At 46.0% G+C, this 12,158-nt stretch overlaps 2 protein-coding genes across 2 annotated transcripts in view; both read right to left on the bottom strand.

Moving 5' to 3' along the window:
* Positions 1 to 218: 218 nt before the first annotated feature.
* Positions 219 to 4,447, bottom strand: LOC139024290 (dynein axonemal heavy chain 2-like). The gene is made up of 5 exons (XM_070438947.1): positions 4,410 to 4,447; positions 1,248 to 1,448; positions 813 to 969; positions 553 to 727; positions 219 to 244 (listed from the first exon to the last, which is right to left on the bottom strand). Exons 1-5 carry the CDS (start codon positions 4,445 to 4,447, stop codon positions 219 to 221), a joined length of 597 nt encoding a protein of 198 aa, XP_070295048.1.
* Positions 4,448 to 10,146: 5,699 nt separating this feature from the next.
* The window catches only part of LOC112070380 (dynein axonemal heavy chain 2-like), a 74,933-nt gene continuing 72,921 nt past the window's right edge, over positions 10,147 to 12,158 (bottom strand). Inside the window, exons 17-18 of the mRNA XM_024137799.1 lie at positions 11,957 to 12,068; positions 10,147 to 10,229 (exon numbers count right to left, since the gene is read on the bottom strand). Of these exons, the coding sequence (XP_023993567.1) occupies positions 10,147 to 10,229; positions 11,957 to 12,068 (195 nt within the window). The remainder of the gene's footprint in view (positions 10,230 to 11,956; positions 12,069 to 12,158) is intronic.

The raw sequence follows: 12,158 nt of genomic DNA on the forward strand, positions 1-12,158 counted from the left end.
GTCCAGCATTTAGCTTGCTAGCTGAACCAGGCACTGAAACGATGCTAACCAACCAGCTACCTACTTAGCWAGTGCTKCACACACAATGTTGAACGCTTCCAACAAAAGCTAGCTAGTAAGCTACTGTAGTGCTAGCTGACCCAACGGTACAAAGTTACATGGTAGCGATAGTGGAGAAACATGCTGACTCATGGACTGATTTCTGATAACAGTTCCTCCTAATTCTGGTGCTGCATGTCAACAACTTCAGGGTAATTCAAACAGGCTAAGCAAGCTTTTCATATCAGTAACTGTTAAAGGAAGAGCTAGCTAGCTAACTAACTAACGTTTAGCTATGTCAGTAAACTAGTAGCTACAAAAGGTAGCTAAGCAGCTAATCAAGTCACTGCATTGGCGACCGACGCCCTTGCACAGACTTTGTGCAGAATGTCTCACAATTGCAATATCTGTGTATGGCTGTTTGTGAGATATCTGTGTATGGCTGTTTGTGAGATATCTGTGTATGGCTGTTTGTGAGATATCTGTGTATGGCTGTTTGTGCTAGCAGATGACCTGAGCTGCTGAAGGTCTGGACAGTAGTCTGCATTTTCTTCTTAAACTCCTCTGCTGAGAAGATAAGGCTGCTCTTGAACTTGTCCTTGTTTTTCTTCAGCATGATGTCACTGTCTATCACCACCTGTTGGAACCACACCCACTCCCCGTTCAGAGCCTCCAACATCTCATGGACCTGGGGAGAGAGAGACAGAGCGAAGGGGGGGGTGTTAAAACAGGGGGTGGGGGCTGGGTGTGTGTGCGTCCGTTGCGCTACTCACAGCCTGGTCCACGGTGACCTCGTACTTCTCCAGGATAGCAAACTGTTCATGGATGGGAGGGATCTGACTCTCTATCTTCTGAAGGTCTCCCTGTAGTGTCTCCAGTAGCTTCAGACTCTCACCCAGCTCCACCAGSGACTGAGGGGACTGGCTCAGCCTGGACACACACAYAGTAGTTCATTGACCCTTCTCATTCACTAGCAGCACATACAGTACACATCTTCTGGACTCTGAAGACGTCTGCAGATAAAACGTTTATGACAGGTCACAGGTCAAAAGGCCTATAATATAGCTACATGCCGCACATATGCCTTTCCACCAGACACACTGGTCCCACTTTCAACTTTAAGGCCCATAAACTCTTCATTAACCTTTTATAAAGTGGAACCCACACACTCCCGGCCCCACCCTCCACCACCCACGCTCCCCACCCACCTGAGAGCGTTCTCCTGCAGAAAGACGTGCAGCTCTTTGAGCCTGGTGCTGGCCATGAGGCTGAGCAGCTGGGTGAACTTGCCCTGCCACTCGTTACAGTGCTGCACCAAGCTGAACTTCAGGGGAGCACAGTCCAGCAGCACAAACTGAACACTCAACACCGTCTCCTCCTTCTGAACGTTGTTGGCCACCTCCGTGTACCTGGGGGAGGAGAGGGGTGAGGGGAGGGTGGAGAGGAAAAGAGGAGGGGGGGAGCGAGAGAGAAATATTTTTAAGTACATGTACAAGATAAAGACCGTACTTTGACTTCAGTAGGAACCGGTACACTGTTCCTCTGTAGCCTAAAGATTCTACTTTGTTTACTAACATGATTATCTGTATAATACGGTAAACACTAAAATACAATGCTAAATGAATTACCATCAAACAAAAGTCAAGACCACAAAAGGATTAAAGCGACATGGTTTGATTGTTCTGTTGACAAGGGCCAATAGGAACCTGCTGAGCCAGACCAGCGTGTAATGTTCAAACATGGAGTGTTGACTCTCCAACGATTTACATCGCACTATCTCAGACAAAATCCATAAGACAATATCTCACTGTCTCTCGCTAGTCTCCAACATGTTTACCATGCACATCCATATGACAGGCTACAGAGTTGAAATCGGAAGTTTACATACACTAAGGTTGGAGTCATTAAAACTCGATTTTCAACCACTCCACAAATTTCTTGTTAACAAACTGTAGTTTTGGCAAGTCGGTTAGGACATCTACTTTGTGCATAACACAAGTCATTTTTCCAACAATTGTTTACAGACAGATTATTTCACTTATAATTCACTGTATCACAATTCCAGTGGGTCAGAAGTTTACATACACTAAGTTGATTGTGCCTTTAATCAGAAAATTATGTCATGGCTTTCGAAGCTTCTGATAGGCTAATTGACATCATTTGAGTCAATTGGAGGTGTACCTGTGGATGTATTTCAAGGCCTACCTTCAAACTCAGTGCCTCTTTGCTTGAAATCATGGGAAAATCAGAAGAAATCAGCCAAGACCTCAGAAGAAAGGATTTGTTTACCTCCACAAGTCTGGTTCATCCTTGGGAGCAATTTCAAAACGCCTGAAGGTACCATGTTCATCTGTACAAACAATAGTATGCAAGTATAAACACCATGGGACCACGCAGCCGTCATACCGCTCAGGAAGGAGACGAGTTCTGTCTCCTAGAGATTAACGTACTTTGGTGCGAAAAGTGCAAATCAATCCCAGAACAACCGCAAAGGACCTTGTGAAGATGCTGGAGGAAACAGGTACAAAAGTATCTATATCCACAGTAAAACGAGTCCTATATTGACTAAATCTGAAAGGCCGCTCAGCAAGGAAGAAGCCACTGCTCCAAAACCGCCATAAAAAAGCCAGACTACGGTTTGCAACTGCACATGGTGACAAAGATTGACTTTTTGGAGAAATGTCCTCTGGTCTGATGAAACAAAAATAGAACCGTTTGGAGGAAAAAAGGGGATGCTTGCAAGCCGAAGAACACCATCCTAACCGTGAAGCACGGGGGTGGCAGCATCATGTTGTGGTGGTGCTTTGCTGCAGGAGGGACTGGTGCACTTCACAAAATAGATGGCATCATGAGGTAGGAAAATTATGTGGATATATTGAAGCAACATCTCAAGACATCAGTCAGGAAGTTAAAGCTTTGTCACAAATGGGTCTTCCAAATGGACAATGACCCCAAGCATACTTCCAAAGTTTGTGGCAAAATGGCTTCAGGACAACAAAGTCAAGGTATTGGAGTGGCCATCACAAAACCCTGACCTCAATCCTATAGAACATTTGTGGGCAGAACTGATAAACCGTGTGCAAGCAAGGAGGCCTACAAATCAGATTTTTACTCGTATTAAACGTCAGTAATTGTAAAAAAAAAAATTAAATAACAGAGTTTAAATGTATTTGGCTAAGGTGTATGTAAACTTCCGACTTCAACTGTATATGTTTTACAGAGAGGATACAGGGAGAGTTGGGTCTGGTTTAGACCCTCTCTTCTCTTCATCCATTTTTTATTTATTTATTTATTTAACCTTTATTTAACCAGGTAGGCAAATTGAGAACACGTTCTTATTTACAATTGCGACCTGGCCAAGATAAAGCAAAGCAGTTCGACACATACAACAACACATGGTTACACATGGAGTAAAACAAACATACAGTCAATAATACAGTGAAAAATAAGTCTATATACAATGTGAGCAAGTGAGGTGAGATAAGGGAGGTGAAAGGACCACACGTGGTCCCGTGTGGCTCAGTTGGTAGAGCATGGCGCTTGCAACGCCAGGGTTGTGGGTTCATTCCCCACGGGGGACCAGGATGAATATGTATGAACTTTCCAATTTGTAAGTCGCTCTGGATAAGAGCGTCTGCTAAATGACTTAAATGTAAATGTAAATTAAATTGAAAGGCAAACAAAATATATATATAAATCCCATTCCCATGGGAGTAGAATTAATCTGCTCCTAGATTTTTTTTATTTATTAGGCAAGTCAGCTAAGAACAAATTCTTATTCACAATGACTGACGAGGTACAGTGGGTTAACTGCCTTGTCCAGGGGCAGAACGACAGATTTTTACCTTGTCAGCTCGGGGATTCAATCTAGCAACCTTTCGGTTACCGGCCCAACGCTCTAACCACTAGGCCATCTGCCGCCCCGATGCTGGCACCTGAGCATCCTGACTGGTTGCATCACTGACTGGTATGGCAACCTCTGACCGCAAGGCACTACAGAGGGTAGTGCGTATCACCCAGTACATCACTGGGGCCAAGCTTCCTGCCATCCAGGACMTCTATACCAGGCGGTGTCAGAGGAAGGCCCTAAAAATAGTCAGACTCCAGCCACTCTAGTCATAGACTGTTCTCTCTGCTACCGCACGACAAGCGGCACCGGATTCTGTACCGGTATCCCCTGTATATAGCCTCGATATTGTTATTTTACCGGTGCTGTTTAATTATTTGTAACTTTTATTTTCTATTTTTTTATTTAACACTTCTTAAAGCAGTGTTTGTTAAGGGCTTGTAAGTAAGCATTTCCCTGTAAGGTTGTATTCGGCGCATGTGACAAATACAATTTGAATTGATTTGGTTTGATATAAACMCACCTGCGGGAAGTAGGGGTGCTTACCACCAGGGGTACCATCTTACCCCCCTAAGATGGTAAAACTGCAAGAATGTGTGCTGCATTTGTGTTGTTGCAATAAAAAARCGAYGAAACTRTTTATCCGTTGCATTATTGATATAAATGATCATGCGATTGGAGTAGGGGAGAGAGAAAAACACGGGCCCCATTCTGCACGGTGAGCTCTCAGCTCTGTTTTGTAAGCAGTGCTCTCGTGATATGGTCTGATCTATTCAGCTGCGGAGGGTTGGAGTCACACGCGCTCTGTTGTATGATAGACAGTTGAGTTAGTCTCTCTCTCTCCCCCTCTTCTCTCCCTCTTCTCTCCCTCTTGTGGTGGATATCAAGTGATCTGGAGCAGCGCTCGCAATAGTCTTCCACTTCTATTCTAAACTTGGCGAAAAGGGAATGGGAACAATATGAAATTAGGAACGTGGCATTCTCTCGCCCTCGCAGGCCTGCTCCTGCCCATGTCAAACACGGTATACCATCCCACTAGTCTGGCAAGCAACACAGTGTAGGGCACAGCCCAACAAGTGGCGCATTCCACCAACTGGTGCTAGATCGAGGTGTTGGCTTCTCTCCGCGATGGAGCTCATAGCTGTTCATTTGTGCTCAGTTTTAATAGGCTCAATCTTAGTTACAACACCGCTCTCGTTATTTCTCTCTCTCTCACACACACACACCCACCCATTGTAATTATGCAGTACAAAGAAATGTGCGCTCTGTTCACAATGGTCTATTCCTAGGCGGCGCGTGCGTTTGTGAGTGTCAAGATGAGGGAAGCTTACAATTGATCCTGCCATTTCTACCGAGCTGCGTGCCAGTTYCTGCGTGCCAGTTCCTGCGTGCCAGTTTCTGCGTGCCAGTTTCGTGGAATAGTTTCATTTCAATAATAACGTTTTTGTTTCTCAAAATCATTGTCACGTCGTTAATAACACAAATGGGAATCGAAATGATAAAAATCTAAAAGTTCATATTCAACTAATGCAAGAGCACCAGCCTCTGTCATAYGGACACGTTGATAYACCATGATCCATTGGTGGTTAAASAAATGAGCGCATGGAACTAAGAGATAGCCTATRGGCCAATGTAGCAGTAGGCCTATTACTTCCATTGTCAACTAAGCACAAATACATAAAGCTGACGAATAAAAACTGAAAATGCAGGTTCTTTCAATCGCATTCATCTTTCTACTCCGCCTGTCTGCCTCCCTTTCTATCTGCCTCCCTTTCTATCTGTCATGACTTGAGCTATCGCTAGTGAAGTGCAACATTGTATCAACGAGCCTATTCAGGGCCACTAGCCTATTCCAGGCGGTCAGAGTGTCCCGGGCCAGTGAGCCTGGGACAGACTCAGCTGTTTTTGTGCACAATGGGAAATGTGTTCAGGTATTTTATGACGTTTCCACTGGTTATATGGGATCCTCAGAGCATTACATTTAGCTCTTTCACACCGAGGCCTGGTGATTATCGAGGGGCAGAGTGTTAGAAAATATTTTTCAAAYACGGCGAGGAACTATTATCATTCACAATGGATTTAATTAAAAAAACGGACTTTATTGACTTACTGTGTGAGGTGAAAAAGAAATGACTGAGAAGCTCAGCTTAGTGGTGGTGAGTTCAGACAATCAGAAATCAGACATCCCCAAACGGGCACTTTGTGTTAGCCTACTTCTAAGCGTCCTCCGGGCGCCGTCAGCTCCGTCAACATTTAGAGGACAGAGAAACCAGACACATGATCACATGGAGCTCTCCAAACAAAATACAATGAAAAAAATGAGGAAACTAATTGTATGGAATAAACCCAAACTTGTTTCTCACTTGTGTAGCAACGTGACCGTAGGCCTAATTAATCCATGCATTAACATAAATGTATGTAACCAAATGATGAGGATTAACAGTAAATGTACTACTGGTGACATACACTGAGTGTACAAAACATTAAGAACACCTTCCTAATATTGAGTTGCACCTCCCCTTTTTGCCCTCAGAACGGTTTCAATTCGTTGAGATATGAACTCTACAAGGTGTCGAAAGTGTTCCACAGGGATGTTGGCCCATGTTGACTCTAATGCTTCCCACAGCTGTGTCAAGCTGGCTGGATGTCCTTTGGGTGGTGGACCATCCTTGATACACACAGGAAACGGTCGAGTGTGAAAAACCCAGCAACGTAGCAATTCTTGACACAAACCGGTGCGCCTGGCACCTACTACCACACCCCTTTCAAAGGCACTTACATCTTTTGTCTTCCCCATTCACTCTCTGAATGGCACACACACACAATCAATGTCTCAATTGTCTCAAGGCTTAAAAATCCTTCTTTAACCTGTCTCCTCCCCTTCGTCAACACCAGTGGTTCCCAAACCTTTACGGCCCGCGACCCCATTTTGATATCCGGAAATTCTCGCGACCACAATCATGTGAAAAAAAATGATGTTAATAAACAGCCAATGTTGACTTTTTTAATTGGGGCTATGGCAGTCAATTGCAAAACATTCTAACAGTATTTCTGATTGTATTCTCAACTCACCATCATATACATTTAATGTGGGGCTATAACAGTCAATCGCAAATTAGTGTGACATCATTTCTCTTATCTCACCACAACTAATGAGATGGTCGATGCACGTCGCGTCGGAGCCTCTCAAAGTCAGGGGGCGTGGCCGACAGTGTGCACCTCATCTCTCCTGTCACCTCCAACCTGGACCGATATGTGTTTTAATGCAGACGAGAGCACTGAATCAGCGTACCATGTGTTTTAATGCTCGGAGGGACCAAAACTCTTCCATAATGACGCGTGAATGCGCTGTCTGCAGCATTCGGTCACATGAYAGCTCCCGTCAGCTGTTCGGTTTCACTTACCGGCATGTCAACTGAGCCTGGATCACACGCTGATTCGGTCACTCATCTGTATAATTTGTTGGTATTTACCCTGCATGCTTGCATTCAGTTCGTTCAGTTTCCCAAATGTCTGTTACATAGGCACAGAGACACACTTTCTTTTCATTACACAGAAAGTCAACAGATTCAGTATTTTACACAACAGTTCTTCTCCCAATTAAACACAGATTTCCAACACTTCCCCTCGATAACCACCGAGCCTCGTTGTGAAATAGAACATTTACATTTACATTTAAGTCATTTAGCAGACGCTCTTATCCAGAGCGACTTACAAATTGGAACATGGTCCTGCTCTGATCCCGTACCTCCACATAGTTTTGCGAACAGGCGGGCGTGATGTAGTTAACAATCAAAGTTACCTGCCGCGCATCTCAGAGTTCTGCGCTCAGCTCTTTTGCCCASCAGTTGCTCTCGGCGTATCCATTCTAGCTCAGTGGGTGTATCATAAAATGAGTCCATATGGCAGAGGGAGACACATTCACAACTAGAGTGCAGAGGCCAGTAACCCGCCGTCCTATGATAGATGGAGCCCCATCTGTGCAAAAGCCCACCATTTGATCCCATGGAATCTGTTTTTCGCAAATACAGCCACGCAGCACACTGAACATCCCCTGTGYCRTTTCAGGCTCGGGAATCGTGAGACAGAACAATATGTCCTTGTGAATAGCATCCCCAGACATGTATAGCGAACAAAAGTCAATGCGCGGGCATCCCGGCCCTCACGGCTAACGTCCATTTGGAGAGCATAAGGTGGGGAATTCGAGTGGTTCAGTCAGTGTCYTCTTGATTGTTAGCTACAGCGTCAATTTCTTAGTTCCACAGTGTTATCTGTTGAAGGTATCGATGTGAGTTTCTGTGCCTCTGCCTCCCCACACAWTGTTTTTCACCATATCAATTGTGGCCGGTAATATCAAAGTCWCTGCGATAGCGTGTGGTTTCATAGCATAGCAGGCTTAGCCATTCACCGTGGGAATGACTCACGTGCAACGGTCAGGTGCGGCCTGGGTCAAGGCGCGACCTCTCGTTCGGGAACCGCTGATCTACACTGATTGAAGTGGATTTAACAAGTGACATCAATAAGGGATCATAGCTTTCACCTGGATTCCCCTGGTCTGTGTCAAGGTATACCTAATGTTTCGAACACTCAGTATATGTAATGGGGAACTGATCCAAAATAAGCAATCAAAGGTCAAACAATTTACACAATAAAAAACTATGAACGCACAAGAACTGGCGGGAGACAGCGAAGCGCATTCTGGGGGAACTGAGCGCATTCTGGAGCGAGAAGATCCAATGTCTTGGCCACCCACCCCTCCCCTCCCCTTCTTCTTGTCTCAACATTTCAAATGATACTCAAGACACATTATCTTCACACATATTATAGATGCATTGCTTTTCACTGACATCACCCTAGGCAGGCAGCCTAGTGGTTAGAGTGTTGGGCCAGTAACTGTAAATGTTTCTGGATCAAATCCCTGAGCTGACAAAGTAAAAATTCTGTCGTTCTGAGCAAGGCAGTTAACCCACTGTTCCCCGGGCCCTGAGCAAGGCAGTTTAATCCACTGTCTCGGGCCTGAGCAAGCAGTAACCCTCTGTTCCCGGCGCCTGAAGTTCTAAGGCAGTTAATTCTCTTTTCTCCTTTCTTCCCGGGCCCTGGGAGGCAGTTAAACCTGTCCCCGGGCCCTGAGAGGGAGAATAACGCCCTGTTTCCCCGGGTCGAGCAAGGCAAACGAAAGATGTAACCCCAACCTTGTACACTGCCCTCCCGACCCTCCATTGACCCTTACTTATGGCGGGTCCCACCCTTCTTTTTCTCCTATAGTGCCCCTTGTCCCTCTTCTCCCTTTTGGGCCTAGCAGTTCGGCAACAAGGTATATCTAATCGCCCATTTAGTGGTGTCTCATACAACAAAAAAAAACAGTGGACACACACGAACGAATTTCAAGAACACATCCATAGAGGAAACCTGGTATCCCGGGCTCGAGCTAAGAACCGTTAACCTCCATGTTTTCCCGGGCCTGGAGCAGGCATTAACCCGCATGCTGTTTACCTAGTTGCCCGGGCCCAGAGCAGGCGTTAACACACTGGGTGCCGTGGAATGTTGATAATAAGGCAGACCCCTGAGCCTTTAGTTGAGTTAAATCGACGAACAATACTGTTCAAAAGTTGAAATTCCTTCAGTTGTACAGCTGACTATAGTAATCCCCAGCTAGGCCTTATGCCAAAGCAAGCAGCCCAAAATTACAGGGCTGCTTAGGAGTATAGGCCAAGCACATTTGTGATTGGAAAGAAGCCAATGATCTCTATGCTGAGAATTATTTTATTCATTTCTGTATAGATAAGAGTTAATTTATCATTTTTGGTAAATTGATTTGAATTTAGTTTAGCCTGCAGTGACTACTATAAACTGAATCTTTGTCTATATGTTAGGCCTACTGATACACATTAGGGTATTGTATCAAAACATCTTCCCGCGGCTATGTATCTAAGGTCCGTTCTGTAGTGTAGCTGATCCTAGATTCTGTGACTTCTAACCTCCAACCTGTTTGAGTAAGATGACCGTGTTCCCACAGAATGTCTGCTTACTTATTGTTACGCAACGGCCCGTAATTCATTCCAGTGAACAAAGAGAGCTCGCTAAAGCTAAAGAAAACACAGATCTGCGAACCCCCCCCTCCCCCCCCCCCCTAGCCGTTAGAGGGTCAAACCTGGCGATGTGGCGGTGGGAAGGGAACCGGGGGGGTTGAGACGCTGGTATCTCCTGATGAGGGGGTCTTTGTTGATCTCCCAGATGCTCTCTGTGTTTGTCCCAGGTCTTCAGGTAAGCCTGCAGTGGCTGCGTTGGCCGTCATTCCTGCTTGCTACCGCTGCCTGAATCTTACCGATCTCCTCATCTTGTTCTGGGGTTAGAGAAGGAGAGAAAGGGGATCCCAAATAAAATAGGCCAAAGCTAATTATATTTCAGGATCAGTTATTATTGAATTGTCCTTTACACTGCTCTGGGGGGAGGGAGGGAGAGGGAGAGAGAGAGGAGACAGGGGGAGAGGAGAGGAGAGAGAAGAGAGAGAGAGAGAGAGAGGGAGAGAGAGAGAGGGAGAAGACGACAGAGAGAGAGAGAGAGGAGAGAAGCAGAAGAGAGAGAGAGAGGAGAGAGAGAGAGAGAGAGAGAGAGAAGAGAGAGAGAGAGAGAGAGAGAGAGAGAGAGAGAGAGAGAGAGAGAGGAGAGAGAGAGAGGAGAGAGAGAGAGAAGAGAGAGAGAGCAGAGAGAGAGAGAGAGAGAGAGAGAGAGAGGAGAGGAGAGAGAGAGAGAGAGAGAGGAAGGATTCCATATGGAGTAAGTAAAGCCCCGAACTGATACAGATATTTGTGTATTCGGTCCATCCTCTTTATCTAGAGCATGCTGGATAAATGAATGACGATGGTTATGGTTGTAACTTGGTATATGTTAACCTGATCTGAGATCTGTGGATAGAGGCACCTTCTACCACAAGCTCACCATATGGTAGATACATACCGTAACTGTACACTCGACTACATAGTGCATGCTTCCACACATTCCTAGTTAAATACAGTGAGTTGACACACCTTTGACACATTGTAACAGGCACTTACACGTGTTAGAAAAGGCTTTTCATGAGTGAACATGTTTAACAGCCCGGCGCGTGTCACTAGGGATCAACTACACTGTGTTGATTGGGTTTCAGGAGCTAACAGCAGTAGCTGTAAGAGCATTCCCCCTCGATAGAGATATGGCTGGAGACAAACACACACGTACACACACATACACGTATACACACGCACACGCACGCACACGCACACACACACACACACACACACACACGCACACACACACAGAGCTATGGAGAGGGGCTACCTCTGACCTGCTCCAGTCCCCCAGCTCCTGACTGTTTGATTAAAGCCAAAGCCTAGATACTCCCTGTGGACGACCGGCTGTCAATCAAACCAGGAGACAGCTGACGGGAGAGCTGCTTAAAATGGACAGATGAGGATAGGATGAAGAGAATGGTAGGACGGGGAATGGGGTTAGAATGGAGGGAGAGAATAAGGTCAGGGTGAAGGAGCAGTGGATGAAGAGGAGGAGGTATGGTAACAAGAGCGTGGAGTGAAGAGGAGTGAGGATAAATGGACGGGGGGGGTGAAGTGAGGGGTGAGGAGTAAAAGTGGGATGGAGTGCAAATGAAGAGTAGGAGAGAAAAGAGGATATGGTGAAGAGAAGGAGTGAGAAATGAAAGACAGACGGAGTGAGGTGAGGAAAGGTGAGGGGTCAGAAGTGAAAATAAAGAGAACTGAACATAAGGATGGGTCGAGGAGGAGGAGGAGGCGTGAGGCGTGGAACAGCGAGGTGAGAGGGGTCTCTAACCTCTGTCTGCGCGTGAGGTCTGTTACCTATGATGCAGCGTACAGGTTTCCTCTGTGAGCGTCTGCGTGTGAGGAGGTCCGGGAGGCGTTTGAACATAGAGAGGGTGCGGGAGCGCTGCCAGTTGATCTCGCTCACAAACTCACCCACTCTCTCACGAACGCGGAAGCACACACACTCACACACACACACACACACCAGCGAGGTGAGAGGGGTCTCTAACCTCTGTCTGCGCGTGAGGTCTGTTACCTATGATGCAGCGTACAGGTTTCCTCTGTGAGCGTCTGCGTGTGAGGAGGTCCGGGAGGCGTTTGAACACAGAGATGGTGCCGATCAGCTGACAACTGATGTTGTTCACGATCTGAGCCAGTTTCAAGGGAGAGATCAAGCTTGGTCTAGTAATTAGATTTTACACGCAGCTTCTTCTTGCTGTCATTAGACGATCATGTTT

Source organism: Salvelinus sp. IW2-2015, unplaced genomic scaffold (genome assembly GCF_002910315.2).
Source record: "Salvelinus sp. IW2-2015 unplaced genomic scaffold, ASM291031v2 Un_scaffold1307, whole genome shotgun sequence".
NCBI classification, from domain to species: domain Eukaryota; kingdom Metazoa; phylum Chordata; class Actinopteri; order Salmoniformes; family Salmonidae; genus Salvelinus; species Salvelinus sp. IW2-2015.